The sequence below is a fragment of the Engraulis encrasicolus genome, unplaced genomic scaffold (genome assembly GCF_034702125.1).
Source record: "Engraulis encrasicolus isolate BLACKSEA-1 unplaced genomic scaffold, IST_EnEncr_1.0 scaffold_129_np1212, whole genome shotgun sequence".
Taxonomy (NCBI): domain Eukaryota; kingdom Metazoa; phylum Chordata; class Actinopteri; order Clupeiformes; family Engraulidae; genus Engraulis; species Engraulis encrasicolus.
In genome coordinates, this window is record NW_026944790.1 from 10,195 (window position 1) to 34,131 (window position 23,937).

At 42.9% G+C, this 23,937-nt stretch overlaps 2 protein-coding genes across 2 annotated transcripts; both read left to right on the top strand.

Annotated features, from left to right (window-relative positions):
- Positions 1-8,117: 8,117 nt before the first annotated feature.
- On the top strand, positions 8,118-10,553 carry LOC134442226 (uncharacterized). The gene has a single exon (XM_063192476.1). The coding sequence runs from the start codon at positions 8,148-8,150 to the stop codon at positions 10,551-10,553; it is 2,406 nt and encodes an 801-aa protein (XP_063048546.1). The 5' UTR covers positions 8,118-8,147.
- A 3,711-nt stretch (positions 10,554-14,264) lies between these two features.
- Positions 14,265-16,198, top strand: LOC134442227 (alpha-2-macroglobulin-like). Its single transcript, XM_063192477.1, has 5 exons — positions 14,265-14,289; positions 14,828-14,953; positions 15,325-15,501; positions 15,768-15,843; positions 16,192-16,198. The coding sequence occupies exons 1-5, from the start codon at positions 14,265-14,267 to the stop codon at positions 16,196-16,198; spliced, it is 411 nt and encodes a 136-aa protein (XP_063048547.1).
- The last annotated feature ends 7,739 nt before the right edge of the window (positions 16,199-23,937 follow it).

Consider the following 23,937-nt stretch of genomic DNA (forward strand, 5'->3'; position numbering starts at 1 on the left):
TTGACTTTTGGAATCACCAGCAAATTCTTCTCCGTTGACCTTAGTGACCTAGTTGGTGCATACAGCTGAAACATATCCAGTAGATATGTGGGTCCCATTCCATTTAGTGATTTAAACACAAGTAGCATAGCCTTAAAATCAATTCTGTAGCTTACTGGGAGCCAATGCAGCGATCTTAAAATTGGAGTAATGTGGTCGAACTTCCTTGTCTTTGTAAGAACCCTTGCAGCTGCGTTTTGTACAAGTTGAAGCTGTTTAATGGTTTTATTGGGGAGGCCAGTAAAAAGACTGTTACAGTAATCAACTTTACTAGAAATAAAGGCATGTATTAGCTTCTCCAGATCATGTTTAGACATCAGGCCCCTAAATTTAGAGACGTTTTTTATGTGATAAAATGCAGACTTAGTAATAGCTTTCATGTGACTGTTGAAGTTTAGGTCACTGTCAATGAGGACCCCAAGATTTTTAACTGTTTCCCTTGCTTTCAGTCCCTTCGTTTCAAGGATAGTAGCAATCTTTTGTCTCTCCTCTCTTTTCCCAAATATAATTACTTCAGTTTTTATCTGTGTTCAGCTGGAGGAAATTGTGAGACATCCATTTGTTAATTTGGTCCATGCAATGATAGAGTGATTCAAGGGGGGTATAGTCATTTGGGGACATAGATAAGTAGAGCTGGGTATCATCCGCATAGCTATGGTAATTTATGGAGTTATTCTCGATAATGTGTCCCAGTGGCAACATATACAGATTGAAAAGTAGTGGTCCCAGAATGGAGCCCTGGGGGACCCCACAATCCAGAGACATTGGTGATGAAGTATGTCTTCCAATGGCGACAAAAAAAACTTCTTTGTTGTAAGTACGATTTTAACCAGTCGATCACTATGCCCGTAAAGCCAACCCAGTGTTCCAGTCTATGTAGTAGTATAGAATGATTAACTGTATCGAAAGCAGCACTCAAATCAAGAAGTACCAAGACGGATGATTTGCCAGCATCAGAATTCAATCTTATGTCATTCATAACTTTAATAAGAGCTGTTTCAGTGCTGTGGTAGGCACGGAAACCTGATTGAAACTTATCAAAATAGCTATTAGAGATTAGAAAAGCAGTTAATTGGTTAAAAACAATTTTCTCTATTATTTTACCCATGAATGGTAGATTGGATATGGGCCTATAGTTGTTTAGTACCAGTGCATCCAGGTTGTTCTTTTTCAGTAAGGGTTTCACAACTGCTTCTTTCAGACAGCCTGGGAATATGCCTGTTTGTAGTGAGGTGTTGATGATCTGAAGTACATCTGATGATATTAGATTTAAGATGGATTTGAAGAAGGCTGTTGGTAAAATATCTAAGTCAGATGTAGAGGAGCTAAGACTTTGTACCATTCTATTAAGAATGTCCACATCAACTAAATGAAAATTTCTCATGAGGTTAGGATTTAACTTCACCATAGCAAGCTGGTCTGAATCTTGGGTCGGTTGCACATGTGTGAGTATGTTTGCACGTATTTTTTCAATCTTTCCTTTGAAAAAGGATGCGAACTCATTGCATTTGCTGACTGAGAGGAACTCAGAGGGCATTAGATTTGGGGGCCTTGCTAGCTTTTCCACAGTGCCAAACAGGACACGTGCATTATTAATATTTCTGTTAATTATGTCAGAGAAAAAAGATTGTCTAGCTTTAGAAATTTCTTGGTTGTATTTCGAGAGTGTGTGTTTATAGATTTGGTAGTGGACTTCAAGTTTGGATTTACGCCACTGTCTTTCAGCCCTCCTGCATTCTTGCTTTAGCAATATAACTGTGGGATTCTTTCTCCAAGGTGCTTTTTCACGTCCCACTGTTTTGATTTTTTCGGGGGCAATAACATCCATAATACGGGTCATCCTTGAATTAAAATTAACCATGAGATCATCTGCACTCTCTGAGGTTTGACTTTGGATCTCTGAAAGTGCTTGCTGAAAGAGTGAGGCTGTCTCACAGTTGATTATACGTTTTTTGACTGTAACAGATTCCCTTTGAACATGAGGGTACATAGAAACATCAGAAAAAATGCAGTAATGGTCAGAAAAGCCATAGTCTTTGACACTAGCACAAGCATTAAGGCCTTTTGTTATTATTAGGTCTAAAGTGTGACCTTGGTTGTGTGTTGGTCCTGTTACATGCTGTGTGAGGCTAAAAATGTCAATAAGACTTAAAAATTCCTTAGCATAGACATTCTCTAAGTCGTCCACGTAAAAATTAAAATCGCCTGCTATAAACAAGCTATCATAGTTCACACAAACATTCGACAACAGCTCACCAAATTCCTCTAAGAAGAGTGGTGCAGAAAGTCTTGGAGGTCTGTAAATAGTCAATAACAGTATGTCAGAAGAACATTTTAGAACTGCAGCTAAGTATTCAAAAGATGAAAATTCACCTAGTGATGTCTTTTGACATTGAAACAGTGCCTTGAAAATAATTGCTATCCCCCCTCCCTGTTTATTCTGCCTTTCTGTACTAATGAAATTAAAGTGTGACGGAGTTGCTTCTATAAGTGTGATAGAGCTAGTGGATTTTTCCAGCCATGTTTCAGTTAAAAATAAAAAATCAAGGTTGTGGGTACAGATAAACTCATTGACAACAAAAGGCTTGTTCCTTAGAGATCTACTATTCTGTAAAGCTAATTTAGCATTGAGCATTGGAGGCATTTCCACTGTGGTAGTGAGTTTTTTTGGGACAAGTCTGAGATTTCCCATGCTTGCCGTCTTGGGGGAATGTATGCGTGTCCTCAAGAGACCTCGTTTTGTTGTTAGAACTGGAATAAGATTGTTATTCCAGTTTGTTATTGTATAAGAAGAAGCAAGCTCTTGAGCGGCAGAGGATACAATTGCAAAGTGAAATAGAACAGAATGCACTAGACACTGACATTGCTGCAGCAGATGCAAAAGTGAAAGTTCTGGAGAATTATGAAAAAGAAATGGAAACTAAGGCACGCTCTGTTTGTCGATCGGAACCCATGGATAGGGCTGCGTACCGAATTTCGGTCCGGTCCTGGCACCGACCGAAAAGCCACATAGTATCGAATATCAAAACAAAACAAAAAAACGGTGCCTTATTTCGATACCTTTTGTGCGTTTCAACAGTCCCTGTGTCAATAGTAAATCTGTGAACCAATAGCCATGTAGTCCGGTGAAATTGTCATTTGTGATTGGCTTCGAAGGACCTGGGTGGGCGGGACGAGCACGAGACATTTCATTCATTCGAAAAGTACTAGCGTTTGTTTACTCGAACAGCTGACAGTTGGTGAGGATATGTTGTAGGCGAACTTAGTTGTAGCTAGTTGCAGTTAGTTGTAGTTGCAGTTGTAGCTAGTTGCAGCCCTGATAGACTTGCTGAGATCTAAAGTGTGGTTTGCTCGTGTGACTGGACACAAATAGAGCCAGATGCTCCATTTGTGACAAAGCTGTCCCTGCGAAAGACGGCAACACGACTTGGCGAAACATTAACGCACCAAATCAAGGCTAAGAGCCGAAAGCTGCGCTGCGCTGAAATTTACAAGCCATGGACGAATGGACATTAAAAATATTATTGTTTGAAATGAATTTGTATTTGTTAGTAAGTGTTTCTTGAACTCTATAGAAGATTAGGCCTATATGCGCTGCTGCCCTGTTTGTCTCTTCAGGCAGTGCCTGGCGCGGGCGCGGCTCAATCAGCAGAGTCCTGTGTTGTGCTGAGGTGTTAATTTTGAAACATGTTCAACAACCCTTTTGTCCAACGAATACGTGTGTGTTTGTGCAGTCATGATAATAGTGGTAGAACTACCGTCGCGCCAATCTTCGTCTGATGCTGTCGTTTAAAACCTCCTTGAGTGTGCACTCTCCTCTCCACTTGCGCACGGCTACTGTAGTTTTGATAAGAATCAATGGGCGATCGCTAAGAGGTTTAATAAAGTGCGGAGATTTGAAACGTGTTCCCGCGGAGGGCAACGCTAAAAGACCCACTCGACATCCCTTCCATGCGATGCGTTAAGACAGCGTTAAGATAGCGTCTCCCAGACATCCCAAGTTCCAAAAACTTATTACAGGGAGCTGCTTATCAACCCCGGACACCCCGACCAACACATTTACAAATTAGTGTTACATTGTTTGTCAATGCCCTTTCTGTCGTCCAGTCTGTATATAACTGCCTGCTTTTTTTTACCCAGGACTTTTGCAGGGCGCCCTACGAAGTGCACGTAATCTATTTCAAGTACCCCACGCATGACGCACGAGTCATTATATTCCTCTTTCCCGCATTGGCAATTGAAAAAACGCGAACTTGCATAGTCTAAAATCAGGAATGCTTTATCTGACTCGCGGGCATCGGAGAACCACTATCAAATATCAGGGAGACTTATTGGACTTTCATTGGGATGTCTGGTCTTCCCAATCTGCAGGTTATGTATGAGTGAGTCAAGCGGTCAGGTGAAGGAGAGCGTGTAGCTACGTGAATTCAAAAGCAAATACGCAGAAGCTTCTAGAGAGAGAGAGAGAGAGAGAGAGAGAGAGAGAGAGAGAGAGAGAGAGCAACCTGCACCTGGAAGTGTGTATGTGTCTAATGCTCTTTTGCTCTATGGAGTTGAGATTACTAAATAATTTACATGGCTGATTTGGGTTTTGGTGGAAAATTAGTAACCACGTGAATATTTGCTGCAATAGGCTATCTAGTAATAATTTGTGAAATAACAATAGCCCTAGCCTAGGTTTGCCTCGAGATTATGACAATAGTAGGCTACATAGCAATTGAAGTAGGCTACTCATTGATTGCTGAGCTAACTGTCATCCAACTGTACTCCTGCCTACTTACTCAACACCTAGGCTACTTAGAAATCATCTTCTATATTTCATTTGAACTGAAGATATATATTGAGTAATCTGTAATAACATTCTTTAAGATGACTGAAATGCACTCACCGTATGCACAATACTACTTGTGAAAATTTAGAATTTGGTGATCTTATGGGTTCTTCATAATGAGATTAACTTCAAAACAACAGGTATCGAAAAACAGTATCGAAAAGCACCGGTATCGAAACCAAAGTATCGAAATTGGCACCGTATCGAAAAAAACAAAACGATACCCAGCCCTACCCATGGATGGCATGAATTCTTATCTGGAAGCACATGGAAAAAGTGTAAAGGAAACTTATTTGGATCCAGATACTTCAGTGGAATATGTTCATATACAAGCTGTCCCCAAGACTCCTCTTCAGGTGCTTACAGCACAAAGACAAACACAGCTCTCCTACCAACTACCTTCATATCCACCTCAGCCCACAGCTGCCACTCCCAATCCACCTGCTGCAACAGCAGCTTCAGTCTCTGCTGCTGTCACCTCAAATGCAGCCGGCATAGCACCCATATCCATTCCTACAGCTGGCAACTTTACTCCAGCTGTTGCAGCAGCTGCTTCCTCCACTCCTACAGCTGCCACCTCCACTCCCAATGTAGTAGCATCTACCTCTGCTCCCACTGTGCTAGTAGCTAGTCCTGCCCTCATGACTTCAGCAGCTAATCCAACCACACACTCTACAGAGCCAAACACCAGTATCGGCTTAAGTGACATTGCAAATCTCTTTATTCAGCAGCAAGGGTTATCTTTGCTTCCCACTAGAGACATACCTGTCTTTGATGGGGAACCGCTGAACTTTAGGCCCTTTATGCAGGCATTCGTGCATGGAATAGAGAATAAGGCCATAAGTAACCCAGACCGCTTGTATTATTTGGAGCAATACACTTCCGGCCAATCAAAGGAACTGGTGAGAAGCTGCTTGCATATGAGTGCCGATGATGGATATGCAGAAGCAAAAAGATTGTTGGAGTATCACTTTGGTGACAAAATAAAGCTCACAAATGCATATATGGAAAAAGCCTTAAGCTGGAATAGCATTAAAGCAGAAGATGGAAAGGCATTGTCCAGTTATGCACTCTTTCTTCGATCATGCTGCAACTTGACTCAAAGTCTGAAAGATATGGAGGAGCTTAGTCTGCCCTCCAACCTGAGGCTTCTCGTTTCTAAGCTTCCTCTGAAGTTGAGGGAAAGATGGCGGTCAAAGGCATTTGATATCCTGGAACAGAGAAGGCCAAAGCTACTTTCACTGACCTTGTTTCATTCATTGAAAAGCAGGCCAAGATCATGCAAGATCCCCTCTTTGGTGACATCCAACAGCCACTCCCCACAAAGAAGTTCATGCAGCCCAAACCCCCATCAGATTCTAAGCTTTTATTTAAAAGCAAAGGTAGTTTTGTAACTGCTGTGGCAAATACTTCTGCTCCTTCCTCTAGTGGTGTCCCCCAGCAGCAATCTGCTGCTACCAAGCCTCCTGTGACACCTGTCACAAGCACTTGTGCAATTTGCAATGGAACACACGCCTTGACTTCATGTGAAGAATTGCTGTCTAAGACACATGAAGAACGTGTGGATATGTTGAAGAAGAAAGGTGTCTGTTTTGGCTGCTTGGTAAAGGGCCACATGAGCAAAGATTGTAAACGGCGCCTAACTTGTACTGTTTGCTCTAAAAGGCATCCAGAGCTCTTGCATATTCAGAAGATGGATGATGGTGTCACAAACCACAAAGGAAACGCCAGTGGATCTGGAACGTCAATAAACAGAAAAGAAAAATATTGGATCTAGTGATGATCACTGCACATTGGCCATTGTACCTGTTCAAGTGAAGCTGAGTAAATCCAATCACGTTGTTCAGACTTATGCATTCCTTGATCCAGGAAGTTCCGCCACATTTTGCACTGACAGCCTCCGAAGACGACTGAATGCAAGAGGAAGACGCCATAGGATTCTTTTGCGAACCATGGGTCAGGAGAAACCCACTGACAGCATTGTCATCAGTGGCTTAGAAGTAAGCAGCTTGGAAGGAGGAAAGTTCTATGGACTGCCTGATGTGTACACGCAGCAAGCAATACCTGTGAGCAAAGACCACATACCAAGGCAGAAGGATTTAGAGAAATGGCCACATTTGAAAGAGGTACGTCTGCCCAGCATTGATGCCAACATCGACCTCTTGATTGGTACGAATGTGCCCAAACTCATGGAGCCATGGAAGGTTATAAACAGCCAGGGCAATGCGCCGTTCGCATCCAAAACTTTGCTTGGCTGGATCGTCGGTGGTCTCCTCCATAGCGAGCACACAAGTCTCAACAAGCAAGGCAAACCATGTGTTTATAGCCATCGGATTTCTGTGGAAGCTGTACATGACCTCCTAGTCCAGCAATACAACCATGACTTTCCTGAGAGTGCGTATGAGAAGGAGGAAATGTCTCAAGAGGATCTGAGATTCCTGGACATAATGAACACCTCCGTCAAACTACACGATGGACACTACCAATTGCCGCTGCCATTCAAAGGGGATCCCAAAATGCCCAACAACCGTCTGATGGCAGAGCAAAGGGCAGAGTCTTTGAAGAGGAAGTTTGGCAGGAACACCATCTTTAAGGAAGAGTACACTGCGTTCATGAACGCCATGTTGAAATCTGGCCATGCTGAACTTGTACCCAAAGAAGAAGCGGCATTGCAAAGCACAAGATGTTGGTACATTCCACATCATGGAGTACGCCATCCTAAAAAGGGAAGCTTACGAGTGGTTTTTGATTGCTCTGCCTCTTACCAAGGAACATCTCTCAACGACGAACTCCTGAAGGGCCCAAATCTCACAAACTCCTTGATTGGCGTCCTGCTGCGCTTCTGTCATGGGAGCGTAGCCATACTTGCGGATGTGGAGAAGATGTACTACCAGGTGAAGATACCGCCAGAGCATGTTGATTTTCTACGCTTCTTGTGGTGGGAAGATGGCAACACATCTCAGCCTCTCATGGAGTACAGGATGACTGTTCACATCTTTGGAGCAACATCATCAGCCAGTTGTGCCAGTTATGCCTTGAGGAGGACTGCTGAGGACCACAAAGACAGCTTCTCAGCTGAGACAGTGAACACGGATGATCTGCTGAAGTCTGTGGACTCTGAGACCAATGCCATTCAACTGCACAAGGAACTGAAGGCTCTGTGTGCGGCAGGAGGTTTCAACCTCACCAAGTGGTCCAGTAACAACCGGCTCACATTCCTGAATGTGAAAGGGCTAAGGGAGTGAAAGACTTGGACCTAGACCTGGAAGACCTGCCAATGGAAAGGGCCCTTGGTGTACACTGGAGTGCAGAAGATGATGTCTTCAAGTTCCATGTGGCCCTCAAAGAACAACCATGCACCAGGCGAGGCATTCTGTCTATGGTCAGTTCAATGTATGACCCGCTAGGGTTTCTTGCCCCAGTGACCTTTCCAGCAAAACACCTGCTGCAAGAACTTTGCCGACTGAACCTTAGCTGGGACGAAGACATACCCAACACCCTGGCGCAATCTTGGAAACGTTGGCTGCAGAACCTTGAGACTCTCGCAGACTTCAACATCACCCGCAGTTTCAAACCGAAGGACTTTGGAAAGGTTGAACATGCACAATTGCACCACTTCTGCGATGCAAGTGAAGTGGGATATGGCATGGTTACCTACCTGAGGTTTGTCAATGATCTGGAGCAGGTGCATGTGAAATTTGTGATGGGGAAGTCTAGAGTGGCACCGTTGAAGTTGATGACAATCCCACGACTTGAGTTGACTGCTGCAGTACTGGCCGTTCGTATAGACCGGATGCTCGTTGAAGAATTGAAAATGGACCTGGAACCATCCGTGTTTTGGACAGACAGTACGACTGTCTTAAAGTACATCAAGACTGATAGCAGACGATTTCACACATTTGTTGCCAATCGTGTGAATGCGATCAGGGGCATGTCTGAAGTGTCACAGTGGAAACATGTTCCTGGAAAACTGAACCCTGCAGACTATGCGTCGCGTGGATTGAACGCCCCAGAGTTCCTGAAAGGCAACAATTGGATCAATGGTCCTAAGTTCCTGAAAGACTTGGCCAAACACTGGCCCAACTCACCTGTTGACCCTACGATTCCACCAGACGACGCAGAGTTGAGAAGAGCAGTACTTGAAGTTCACGCCACTGTTGCCAGTCACCATGATCCCACTAGCATGTTACTGAACTACTTCTGCACTTGGAATAAGCTCAGAAGAGCTGTTGCATGGTTCTTGAAGCTAAAGAATATACTTACCCGACGTGTCCTCAAAAGAAAGGGAACCTTGAAGGAAGTTGAGGCTGGCCCCATGGCACTTTCTGTTGAAGACCTAGAAAAGGCAGAAGAATCAATTGTGAAGTTTTGCCAAAACCAAGGATTTCCTCAGGAGATGGCATGCCTGCGCAATGGAAAGAATGTCAGCAGGAAAAGCTCCATCTTCAAACTGGACCCGGTACTTGACCATGGTGTATTGAGGGTTGGTGGCCGCCTGAGCAGGATGGCTATGCCAGAGGAGCAGAAACATCCCGCTATCATGCCCAAGAGGCATTTCGTCTCAGAGCTTCTGCTACAACACATCCATAAGCAAGTTGGTCATGGTGGCAGAAATCACATTTTGGCAAGCTTAAGGAAAAAATACTGGATTCCTTGTGCAAATTCCTTTGCAAGGGAAATTGTAAGCAATTGCTTCCCCTGCAGGCGAAACTATGCACGTGCAGGTGAACAAAAGATGGCCGATCTGCCAATTGATCGCTTAACTCCTGACCTCCCTCCATTCTCACACGTTGGAGTGGATTACTTTGGACCAATAGAGGTGAGAAGAGGGCGTGGCATGGCAAAGCGTTACGGTGTGCTATTTACTTGCTTAACTACCAGAGCAGTCCATTTGGAAGTAGCACACTCAATGGATACAGACTCCTGTGTGAATGCGTTCAGACGCTTCATATCCAGAAGAGGCCAAGTAAAGGAATTAAGGTCGGACAATGGAACTAATCTGATCTCTGCTGAAAAGGAGCTACGGGATGCACTGAAACTTTGGAACATGGATCAAATTGAGCGCAGCCTTACCCAGATAGGTGTCAAGTGGACATTCAATCCTCCAGCCGGTGCCCACCATGGAGGTATTTGGGAGCGCATAATAAGAATGGTAAAAAAGGTCTTAACCTCCATCACAAACCAGCAGTCTTTGGATGATGAAGGTCTAGTCACAGTGATGTGCGAGGTGGAATCCATCCTAAACAGCCGTCCATTGACAACCGTTTCCAATGACCCCAATGACTTGGAACCCTTGACGCCCAATCACCTACTGCAGCTTAAGGTCCAACCCGTGCTTCCACCGGGAACATTCAAACAGGAAGACTTGTATGCCAGGAGACGGTGGCGACAAATACAGTATATCGCAGATCTTTTCTGGACACGCTGGATACAGGAATATGTCCCACTCATGCAAGAACGATCCAAATGGTCCCGCATCAGGCCCAACTTCTGTGTGGGAGACATCGTAGTGATAGCTGATCCTACAGCACCACGAGGCTCATGGGTGATGGGAAGAGTCATCGAAGCCATAGCTGACTCCAAGGGCCTTGTTCGTTCTGTGAGACTGCAAACTAGAACCAACCAGCTCCTAAGGCCCATCAGCAAGATCTACCTGTTGGTGAAGGCCAACAACCAACATTGAACAAAGACTTGTGGCATGCGCACGTGCTTCCATTTGCACTGCATTCATACACTGATACTTGCACACATTATAGTGTAATTGGAATACTTAGAATTTAGAAGTTGAATTAATTGGTAATTGGCCCCGTTGTAAATATGTTTGTTATAGCGTACGTGGTAGCTATAAGGGGCCGGATATGTTGGAGCCAATTTAGCTTCCTAAGTTTAGACTCTTAGTTTGGTTAAGATTTGCTGGCCTTGGGCCCTTGACTTTTATTTTGACACAGCCTTGGGTCACCTGACCAGGTAAAGATGGCTGCCTCTCACTTGGTAGTCAGTCTCAGTTAGACAAAGGAAAGTGTTGTAGTGATATAGTTTTTTACCGCTTACACGCTTACACGCTTACACGCTTACACGCTCTAAACTTGAATCTTTGGAAACCTTTGAACATTGAAAACATATACCTTAGTTTACTTATTGGCACCTTTTATGTTGAGCCTTTACACTTGGATTAACTAACCTTATTTTGGATAACAAACAATTTGGATTGCTACACTGTGTGCCACCTGCTTGCGTGCCTGCTATTTCCCCCTTCTCTTTGCCTACCAGCCTGCCTGCCACTGCCTACCATCTCTTGCTTGCCTGCCATTGCCTCTCTCCCTCTGCTTGCCTACCTGCTACTTACCTGCTTGCGGCCTACTTACCTGCTTGACTCCATCTTGAACATCTTCATCCATCTTGACCAAGGTATGAGCAACAGCTGTACACAAGTGTTTTAAGATAAGCGCGTGACAACAACTATACAACACTCTACCCCTTTAAAGTTTGAATTGAATCGAAACTGACACTCACAATGCTGCTCATTGAAACTGGGCTGCCTATTGTCAAATTTGATATCTACATGAAAGTTACGAAGTAATAAACAAATATGTTCTAGTCTGGTCCAAGTACAGTCATTTTTGCAGCCGAAAATGACTGTTTTTGGAAATTCAAAATGGCGGACCATGGAGAAGATCCCCCTTTTCATGTATGAAAAGTGCAATTTTTCCAGTCATAATGAATGCTTAGAATTTGATGCTGGTGGTAAGTATTCATGAAAAAGGTAACATTAGTGAATGGGCAGCATGAATTCTGGAAATAAACAACTAAAAATCTCACACAGTGTCCCTAAGAATACATTTAGCCAAGTCAGATCTCACATACGCGCGCGCACACACACACACACACACACACGGGTAGATGACGTGACGTGTAAATTTTGCTGTCGCAGGCTCTTAAAATTAAGTAAATTCATGCTTTCAAAATTGTCAATGCTTTAAATGATTAAACTAATGTCGTTGTTGTAAAAAAGTAATGTGTAATAAATCCAGAGCTTAAATAAGTATACTTAATTTTGAGTCAAATGTCACATTTGTCCTATGGTGTGACTGAGGCAAGCCTGGTTCTCCATATTAAAACATTTTTAAATAAATAATCAAAGCTCAGTCATTTGTCTAAACAACCCTGGCATGTTTTTCAATGTGTCTATTTTAGCAAGTGGCAATGCTTAATTTTTTTCCTGTTTTTCTGAGACCGTATGGACTTATGAAACTTTGTCGCAGAAAACAATGTCCTGTGGTGTGACATCATATTTTTGGTTAATTCTGTGGATAATTATCTATTGTTGAAGCTCCAGCGGTACATAAATTGTGACTTTAGACCCTTAAGAAGCCAATGGCAAGGGTGGATTTTAGATTTTTCTCTCAGAGTTCTTCAGTCAATCAATTATGTTTTGCTACCACAAGATGTATTAGTTTTGTAGTCCTTTGGTGTGACAGCCATAAAATACATTTTGACGATAGTGTATATTTTTCATATTTTTTTCTTATGTAGATGTATGAAAATGCATCTTACCAAAGGTGAAATTGTATTTCAGTTGGCAACGACATGGCTTTAAATTAACTCAAAAGCTCAAAAGTCCTATGGTGTGATGGTAAAAGTCCTATGGTGTGATGGTAAAAGTCCTATGGTATGACACTTTGGAGTATCACACCAAAGGACAAACAGGTCACACCAATGGACTAGATATTTGAGAAATAGCTTTTAAAACAACTGGTAGTATATATATATATTTTTTGTTTTGTTTGACTAGATAAATATTGTGTATTCAAATTACTTATTCCTTTATTGGCCTTTGTAATTTATACTTTGATGCATTGTTGATGAATATTTGCTGTTGATTTTAGATACTGTCAAATGATATAAAATGTCATTAATGGTGCTTTGAAACCATAAAATATAACGGTAACAGTGAAAGAAAGATCAGTGAGAGAGTATATAGAGGAGTATAGATGAATAAAGTATGCTGTGGAGAGCTCAATATACAGCATAAATGTGCTGTCCAGCTTGAGATACCAAACAGGCACTGGCCACTACACACTACAGGTTCAATGGTGTGACAGTCATAGCATACCTACAAAAGTGTGATGGTCATGCCAAGGTCACACTTCAGTATGAGTCTTATGAGCTCTGCAGGTTACATTCAATGACCGCATGGCTGTCATTAAGAGTAACGATAGGCTGATAATCGACGATTCAAAGACTTATAAGTGTAAAGTGTAGGTCCATATTGACTACAACATTATATTATGATCAAAAGACAAAATAATCATGTTGATATATTTGTTTCTGGCTCAGTTTTGCATTTCTGTCCTTTAGCGTGACATGAATGTCCTACGGTGTGACATGTTTTAAACGCTCAAATATTTTTTTGAGCTAAACAATATGTTTGATAAACACTGAATATTGCATTAGGGAAGAACAAATTATCGTCCCTGAAAAGTTAGTATAAATTCGGACGATTTTGAACATTTAAAAGAAATATATCCCTGTTTTTCCTCGAAGGTTTCTAATAATCTCACATCTAATGGGAAAAAAATACTTAAATGGTAATTTCTCATTAAATTAAGACTTTAAAAAATTGCAATAAATATGAAGAGTGTAGCAATGTTCATAAAACTCCATCAAGCCATTTCTACATTACTTAATATATTTATTTCTTAACGTCACACCAAAGGACATATTTTCAGCAAATTGCTTTATCAACGTAAATAAATAATCAATGAATAGACCAACATTGTGACCACTCGGATTTTTTGAAAGATTAATTGCTGCACTACGTAGACATATACTTTTTTCCCTCATAAACAATGTTTTGTGAAAAAAATGTTTTTTGCTGCCTATCCGTCATCTACCCACACACACACACACACACACACACACACACGCACGCACGCACGCACGCACGCACGCACGCACGCACGCACGCACGCACGCACGCACACGCACACACACACACAGCTGTGGTTGTGATGAGAAGAATAAGAGTGGCTCATCACATGTGAGTGGCAAAAGCAGCAAAAAGAGTCCAAATCTGGAAAAGTGAAATATCATTTGGATAACGCTAATGCAGTTGAAGGAAATCACATGTACTCTAATGGCACTCTAATGGAAATCATATGTACTCTAATGAAAATCATATATACTCTAATGGAAATCATATGTACTCTAATGGCACTCTAATGAACGCTAATGATGTTTTAACACAAGTCTTGAGGTGTAGCCGTAAAACACATAACCTACCCTACTGTTTACTCTTTTTATTATGTTTTTTGGTCAAGAAAGGCTGAAGGAACAGAGAAAACAGAAAGCTTCAATTGGCTGCTATGTCCAAAGGGTGAGTACAGCACCAGAGATGCGGACTTGTGACTTGGGCTTGAGTCAGACTTGCAAATTAGTGACTTAACCCATCTCTGTACAGTAGATGTTCACTGTCCTGTAACGTTTCAGGTTTATTGCTCATTATTATATGGTGTGACCTCATCGGTCGAATGCTCCATTCATTTCAATGGGGCTCCCCAACGTTCGCACGTCTGATATTTGAGATAAGGACAAGTTGGTCTATATCAGAACGCTGTCAATGGCAACAAGACTTTTCACTGCTAAAGCGAATGTTTCATATCACTCCGCAGGACATGAAAAATTATAATAAACTTAACATTAAATAAAGAAATGTCCCTGCCATGTGTGAATCATTTAAGTATATCCATATAATAAGCGGGTTAACTTTCGGCGAGTCGGTCGCTTTGTGGAATAGCAGCACTTCAGAGAGAACAAGACCCGCTCCGCGTCGGGGTCTAAAGATTCTCTCTGTCGTGCTGTTATTCCACGGTAGCGACCTTCTCGCCGAACGTTAACCCTTACTTATTGCACACATGTGCCAAATGCAATATCATATTCTATATGTGATTTCCATAGACCACAACTCTCATCATGACACTCTGATCTTCATCTCACCAGGGGGCGCTCTAACGGAGGAGGTGGAGCTGGAACTGCCAGCAGACGTCATAAAGGGATCGGCACGAGCCTCCATCTCTGTGCTGGGTACCACACATCTCATTCTCTCACTTGCTCGCTCACTCACTCACTCACTCACTCACTTCTTTTTCTTCTTCGTCTTCTTCTTCCTCTCCTTCTTCTTCTTCCTCTCCTTCTCCTTCTTCCTCCTCTTCTTCTTCTTCTTCTTCCTCTTTTTCCTCTTCCTCTTCTTCTCCTTCTTCTCCTTCTTCTTCTTCTTCTTCTTCTTCTTCTTCTTCCTTGTCTCCTCCTCCTCCTCCTCCTCCTTCTTCTTCCTTCTCCTCCTCCTCCTCTTCTTCTTCTTTTTCTTCTTCTTCCTCATCCTCATCCTCCTCCTCCTTCTTCTTCTTCTTTGTCTCTTCCTCTTCCTCCTTCTCCTCTTCCTCCTCCTCCTGCAGGAGACATCTTGGGTCGTGCCCTGAAGAACATGGAGGGTCTCCTGAGGATGCCGTATGGCTGTGGAGAGCAGAACATGGCCATCCTCTCCCCAAACATCTACATCCTGCAGTATCTGCACAACACTGGCCAGCTCACCACAGACATCAGAGAGAGGGCCACCAACTTCCTCAAGAGTGGTCAGTGTGGTGTTTTAATTGCCACTACCAAGACAGTTGTACAAAATATGTGATTACCAGGTTTTGTTTGTTTAATTGGCTTTCAAAATACAGTAACCCACCAACTCCTGGATGTGTCGTTCTGAAATACTTCCTGTTGGTGTGCACCATGCGGCTCAAGCTGATTTTGGGGATGACGGTTGGAGGAAGAGTTTGGTTGCAAAATACACTATCTGTTGTTTGCACAGTTGCAATAATTCTGTCTCTTGTACAACTGCAACTTACAGGATACCAGCGACAGCTTAACTACAGACATAGTGACGGGGCCTACAGCACGTTTGGCAAAGGAGACAGGAACACGTGGTGAGTGGACCTTGTTCATCATGAAAGCCTGTCACACTGTATTCACTACAGCTCTTTACTGTATTCACTACAGCTCTTTACTGCATTCACTACAGCTCTTTACTGTTTCCTGTAGCCTTCATATTTTTGTTTTTCCTCTCCTCTCCGCTCCTCTCCTGTCCTCTCCGCTCCTCTCCTCTCCGCTCCGCTCCTCTCCTCAGCTCCTCTCCTCTCCTCTCCTCTCCTCCGCTCCTCTCCTCCGCTCCTCTCCGCTCCTCTCCGCTCCTCTCCGCTCCTCTCCTCTCCTCTCCTCTCATCCCAACCACCTCCCTCCTAATGTCCTGTTATGTCACCTCTGTGTTTCTGAAGGAGATGACCTGGCCAGGGTAAGGACAGTGGCGGTGGCGATGCCAAGGGCTTGGTTGACCTGGACACTCATGCCTCTGCATCAGGCCAGAGAGAGAAGTTGTCTTGTTTTTGTACGGCCCGTGGGCTCTACTGAAAGTGGCTTCTGGTATTTTTGCACTGAAAACTCACATGAGACAGCGGCTTATGTTTACTAACTTATTTTTGCTTTTGTTGTTTTTAGTTTGTTCTCCTCAAAGTGTTTATGTTTAAAGAAGAGTACCAGCAGGCAAATGTTGTCTCTTACCGTACGCGTATGAAAGGTTTTGAAATTTGTTCTTTGATTTAAAAAGGGGGGATCCGTAGTGGTTTAAGTAAAGGGTTTCTTACCTCTTTTACAATTTAATATTTATGCTCTGAAAAAAAAATTGGTTAATTTTTATTGTTATTATTATTATTATTATTGCTGTTGATGTTTATGTTGGATTGTACAGTAAAGAAAAATTCAACAACAAAAGAGGACTAGAGGGGATTGAATTCTGTTTCCTTGTTTTCCTTTTGCTACAGTGTTTTGAATGTACATGTTAACTTTTTTCGAAGAAATTGATTCAGTCCCAGAGGAAAAAAAGAAAGCAAAACGACAGCAAAAAATATCTGAGAGGAATTCCAGTCAATATAACGTGAATCCCAACATTATTCTAGATCATGTTCCGTGAAAACAACTGCTGTACTCTCCCTGTCTCTCTGTCTCTGTCTCCCTCTCTCTCTGTCTCTCTCTCTCTCTCTCTCTCTCTCTCTCTCTCTCTCTCTCTCTCTCTCTCTCTCTCTCTCTCTCTCTCTCGCTCTCTCTCTGTCTCTCTCTCTCTCTCTCTGTCTCTCTCTCTCTGTCTCTCTCTCTCTCCCCCCTCTCTTTCTATCTCTCTCTCTGGTGATATATGCCCTATACTCATAAAGGGGCCTTGGATCACCGTGTTGTTCTTGTTTCTGGAGTGCGTTACAATATGCCACCTTGCCTCCTCCACTTGCGCTTGTCTCCTCGCCCCGCCTCCTGGCCCCTCCTTCGTGGAGAAAACGATAAAGTTTCCCAGCTGTCAGCCTAGCCACAACTTTTGAGGGTCTGTTTTTCATTCACCATCCCAATTGAAAATGAGAAAAACTCTTTACAATTGAGCTTTTGAAGATATTGAAATATAATGCTTTTGTCAGTGATGTCATCATGACATATTACTTCCTGGTACGAGGAGACAAGCACGAGTGGAGGAGGCAAGGTCGCATATTGTAACGCAGTCCTGGTCTCCACCTCACCGGTGTCCAGTTCTGCCGTGTGGTGGATACTGCCGGTCTGACCAGACGGAGCCGCGTGGTGTCCTGCCTGCCATGTTGCCATGATACCACTAGAGGGTGCCATAGGACATTTGCACCGCTCCCATGCTTGATGCCTGTTGCCTTTTACTTTCACTGAATTCTTTTTTATTTCCTTTTTTTGTTTTTGTTTTGTTAGTTTTATCTTTTATACATCATCACACATTACAGCCTTGTTGTTCTTGTCTTACTGTTTGATTTCTGCTTACCCCAATGATGGGAAATTTCACAGTGTCGATCACACAGTCCAAAAAAAAATCTTTTCCTCGGGGTGTAGCCTAGATATGTTGGCCTCCAGCTCTTGATGCCATGCCCATGTGAAATGAACACTCACACACTCTTCTAAGACTTTCAAGAAACCGGACACTCACACACTCTTAAAGGAACAGACCACCCTTTTTTGATTTTCACATATTTGCAGTATTTCCCAGCATTGTTCATGAATGTGCATATCATTTTCTTCTCTGTGTTTTCAGTACTTAGATTTATTGGATCAGAATTATTAGCATAGCTTAGCATAATCACTGAAAGTAACTGGTATCTTTAGCATCAAGCCACAAGTGATCACTGGACCGAATTAAATTGCTGTTTTACACTCTGGTGAATGTTACATTCATTTTAAAGTGGTTTAGAAGTACATTTGATGGTGTTTTATTTTGTACCATAGACTTGCATTACTATGCCTAATTTGGGTATACTGTCAAACGGGGCAATGCAAACACATAGACGAAAATTATATGCACGTTCATGAATAATGCTTGGAGATACTGCAATTATGTGAAAATCAAAAAAGGGTGGTCTGTTCCTTTAAGACTCAAGAAACCGGACACTCACACACTCTTAAGACTCTCAAGAAACTGGACAGGAAGCAGGCGGGTACACTGTGGCTGTGCTGAAGGAATAGAAAGATACCAGAGAAGGAGAGTCCTGGCATAACATGCTCACACTTTTGACTTTTATTTGATTACCAGTTTATTTAAGTTGTTACTTAATTACTATGGTTATCTTGTTTAGACAACAAACAAAACACATCAAGCAACTGCTGACATTGTAAAAGTCTATTTTGCTTGAAGAGAACAAAAAAACATTAAAACAACACAAATAATTTGACAGTGACTCTATAAATAAATCTGGAGTGCATTTCTCGAAAACGTTGTTGCTTAATAAGTTGGCTACTTACTTGGTTGCAATGCTTTTCGAGAAATGGGGTCCCGTATGGCGGGAACTCAGAGTGGGTACTGACTGAACACCAAGACTGAAACGCTGACACGAGAGAGTAATGCGTTGGACCACTGGGGTATATGAATACTGTTGTTGGAAACCTTCGTGATCTCAAGGGACTGTTGTTGTAATGTACATACAGATCTGCCAGTTGTATTTGTCAAACTTTTTAATGGTTGAAATAGAAAAACAAATTCTGTACTGTGTGCAAGGGGGTAAAGCTGTTACCTCCGGTTGTAATGTTTACTGTATTCTTCTTTGATATCTAAATTTCATTATGTGCTGGAAAGGTCAAATATATTTCTAGGACTATTTGAAATCTATGGAAATCGTTGATATTCCCCCCTTCTGGAATTAACAGCAATAAACACAAAAATTCAAGTGTCTTGACTTTGTCTTAAATTAAAACTTCTTCCACTTTTAAAGTTCTGAAATGCCACACTGAACCTTCTCATGATATCCTGACAAACACACTGCAGGTTGTACCATTCTTATGGGGTTCATTATTAAGAAAAAATGTCTTGGCTATTCACAAACATACTCTACTAACAATAAGTTGGGGTTATCGCCTGTTGTCGTAGTAGAGGGTTGCAAGAGTGGTTCATACCAATTTGTAGGCTACCTTCCTCCATGGCTGAAGTGCCCCTTGAGCATGGCACCTAAGCCCACAATGCTCCTGGGACTGTAACCAATACCCTGTTCCTACAGTATGTAACTATGGTGCTTTGGATAGAAAGAATGTGCAGTGACTGAGTAAAACGTATGGAATCACCGGTCTAGTCTAGGAGGAAGTCCATTCTAGAATCACCCGTCTAGTCTAGGAGGAAGTCCATTCTAGAATCACCCGTCTAGTCTAGGAGGAAGTCCATTCTAGAATCACCCGTCTAGTCTAGGAGGATGTCCATTCTAGAATCACCCGTCTAGTCTAGGAGGAAGTCCATTCTAGAATCACCCGTCTAGTCTAGGAGGATGCCCATTCTAGAATCACCCGTCTAGTCTAGGAGGATGCCCATTCTAGAATCACCCGTCTAGTCTAGGAGGAAGTCCATTCTAGAATCACCCGTCTAGTCTAGGAGGAAGTTCATTCAGTTGTTTTCGTTTTTGTCGAAAATAAGCGAATCACAGACACAAAGCAAAACCGACAACAACAAAACAAAACCAAAGTTGTTTAAAAGTAGCGTGGGTGAAAGCCGACTGGTTACTCTGTCAAACCGTCTGGCGAAAGCTAAGAGGAATCCGTCTCCATGGAGAGTGGGAGATGGTCTGATCTTACGCTGCCATTTAAATTCATTGGAGTTCCGAATTCAAATTAAAACCCATATTGTGCTTTATTAGCCTGCCATGCGGTTGACCCGGGTTCGATACCCGGCCCGGGTCCTTTGCAGACCCCTCTCCGTCTCTCTCCCCATTCGCTTCCTGTCCACCTCTCACACTGTCCCATCAAATAAAGTCGAAAAAATGTTGAATGGAGAAAAGTCCCCCAACAGTTGCCTGTACCCACGGCCATGTCATACAAACAGCCACCTGTTGCCTGTACCCACGGCCATGTCATACATGGTAACAGCCACCTGGTTTCTTGTAAGTCAGATGGTTTCAGGACACTAGAGCAGGGGTAATGAATAATCTTTCAGTATGTGATCATACCATCATGTTCCACTTATCAGCTGTATAGGAGTGGCTCCCCAGTCCCACTCATGCAGTTCCACCACAGAGGAGCAAAGATCACCAACCATTAATGCTATGATGGGGCAACTGTGGCCTGGTGGTTAAAGAGATGGGCTTTACATCAGAGGGTTGCAGGTTTGAATCCCACCCTTCCACTCCCCATGCCACTCCCTGGATGAAGTGCCCTTGAGCAAGGCCCCTAACCCCACACTGCTCCAGGGGTCCAACACCTTGTACTTAAATGACTGTAAATCACTTTGGATGTGAGTGTGGTGTAATGTAATGTAAAATGCCAGATGTACCCTTGTGTAATATACAGATACAAATATATACAAAATATGTTATTCATCCTATTTTATTGTGGAGAATGACGTGTGTACCTTCTATGTACTGATAAGATTAGCAATCACAGCAATGTATCCCATAATATCCTAGAGCAGCAGCATACGTCACTGCCATGGAGACACACTGTCTGCAGTCATACTTGAAACTCCTTGGAATTACGTATATTCTCCAGTTATTATCATCAGTAGTAGTTGCATCAGTAGACTACTCGTAGTAGTAGATTATAAATGTTTATCCAGCAGCACTAACAACTACAGTCATAAAACCTCTCCTGAAAAAGAGTAATTTAGAATCCTGTGTGTGCCTATCAGCTATAGGCTCATTTCAAATCATCCTTTTATAACATGGATGTGGAATGGGAAAAAGTCCCCCTATAGATGAAACTTCACTTCTGAAAGACGGGAAGATGGCATCTACCATTTTAAACGTATAAAATTGTGCAACTCCCATAGAGCTTGAAAGTGACGTCACATCCCCTGATTTCAAGGGACCTCAACAGCGTTTTTAGCCGAAAATCGTAGCATGAAATCCAATGGCGGTATTAAAATGATATTTTGATCTCATTCGAGTTGTGCCACGAGCTCCACATATGTTGTTTCTGATATTTTTGTTTAATTTTTCGTACGAACCCCCAAACTTTTTAGAAAGCTGTGTTTCTTCACCTTTTTCATGCAGACGGCCTCGGAACAAAACATTGATACTTCTGCATGAAAAATCTTTATCTATCCTCTTAAACGCCATATTTGTAGCCCAGCGCTTATAATGACTGAGATCAGAAGATATTTACTCGCTACCATGTTGTTAGATGGTCAGCTTAGGTCCCGTGAAATGCGGAACTAAGGGGCGGGACTTTCAAGCTCTATACCGGCCCCATTACAACCCTTTCCAACTCTGTGTCCGTAACGTGTTGCGCTTCAGGTTGTGAATGTCGTCATTTTGGAATATCTTTCAGCTCAGCATTCTTCTTGCTTTTTTCTTTTTTTACGATATCATCCTGGTCTTCTTTAGACTTTACCATGGACAGGACAGTATGAGAGGTAGACAGGAAGCACATGAGAATAGAGACGGGGAGGGGTCGGCAGAGGACCCAGGTCGGGAATCGAAGTCGGATCATCAGCATGGCAGGCGAGCGTCCCACCGGATGGCCATGGCAGGGCCCAGCTCAGCATTTCTTGGTATGAGTAGGATGCGCAGATCACACAATGGTAAAAAGTGGAAAAGCGTCTTTAAGTACCAGGACAAGCGCTATATAAAACCAATCTATTATTATTATTACTATTATTATTATTATTATTATTATTACGTGTATTATTAATAAAATGTTTTGGAGAATGTGGCAATGAAAGTGCATCGTGCCTATACACACACTTTAAGAAAAGTGGAATGAAGAGTGAATAATAACTGCACAAAACAAAATGTTAATTTCTGGAGAGTGGGGAAGATAACATCAGTTAGAACGACACAGGGCACCACAAGCCAAAGTCACTTGGGCCAGTACCCTAGCTTAGGGCCTAATGCCGTGGTCACACCGCCGGCGTTGAAAGAGCCACAACGCTGCTGACTCCTGCCTGGAATGCACTGGTCTGGGGCGTTGAACGTGGCAAACGATTCAACCTGAAACGTTCGGCCAGGAATCTCGACCAACCAAAGCTCGTGTTTAGAAAAATGTGAACATTCCATTGGCTGACGCCTAATGCCGCCGAGCTCATTACATATTTTAAGATGAAGTTCAACTTTTGACACCCTCGCCTCTAGAAACGCGTTTGCTGCTTTTCACGCTTCTGCAGCCTGCTCTCCCATACAAAGTCAAATACTTCCGCATCTTTCCACGCGTTCAATGCCCGCAGTGTACCAGTGTGTTCGCACGGTAAGCCTACTTCACTTGGGCCAGTAGCTTGGCTTAGGGCCTAGGCCTACTTCACTTGGGCCAGTAGGGCCTAGGCCTACTTCCCCATATTAATCAGACCAAGAACCACTTTGTGGTGAAAAAGCTGTTTTCTTCAGGGACCTACAGTACCAGCTGCCTAGACAGCCTTGCTCTGACTGCAAATTCAGATGCAGATCGCTTAGGCAATATGCCTTTAACTGTAGTCCTATAATTGGTGTTCTGTTGAGATGGGCTGCTTCAACAAGATGAGCTACCAGCAGCCTCATTCGACAGTGGCGTCTATCGATTTACACTGCCTCCTCGAAATAGCATACCTTAATTTTCCCTCCAAGGAGACGTTTCAATAACTTACCAATGTATGGTTTATTTTTATTTATTTACTACCTCAAAACGAGTGGTGTGTCTTGTCTGTGCCTATTGAGATTTCCAAAGACGTTTGTAATAATAAGCTGCTTAATATGAACTAGAAGACATCACAGCTGCTTTGGGTCATTTTTTTCATAATCAGCAAATCCATGCTTAACACCTCTGTTCCCTGGACATCACAAGAGCCATAATCTATGTCAGTGGTTCTGAACCTTTTGTGAACAAATGCCCCCTTGACCTCATCATAAGCCTTCCAACGCCCCCCTCTCTCTAGGTCATCCTCAGATGAGCCTTCCAACATTGCCTCCAGTCATCCCAATTCTCTGTACATCTTAACAATTCGCTGGTACTCTGGGTTCCTGCGTCCTTCTTGAGTATGTCCACATATGTTATTGTGGGACGTCCTCTTACCCGGCACCTGCGCAACGGTTACCACAGCACCAGTTTGCTGGCTGGCAGTTCTGGGTGGCTTTGGAAAAGTCCTGCAAGTCTCATTCTCCTCACAGCAATCTTCTCCCTCACCCTTGGTATTCCCTTACACAGGATTTCGTTGGTTACATGTGCACTCTTGCTGATGTTAAGCGCTGCACGCAGAATTCTGGTGCCATATGCCGCGATTTTTGTTTATTTACATAAAAAATGAAAGCCCTGTTTTTCAGTCCACCTTTGTCAGAACGTCTACAAAGCCTGCTGTAACCTGCCTGTCTGCGCACTACTCTGACTCCTGCTTGTGATCCCGGACCCACTTGAGTTTTGGTCTACGTTCTTTCTTGCCTGTGACACCTTTTTGACGTTGAGGCTCATTTTCTTCAGTGCAGAGTGGCCCAGGGCCCATCAAATATTACCCGTTATATAGGCCTACTGTACACTACTGTAGACGGCGTTCTGCAAAACACCTGAATTTACTTTTAGTTTTGCTTTAG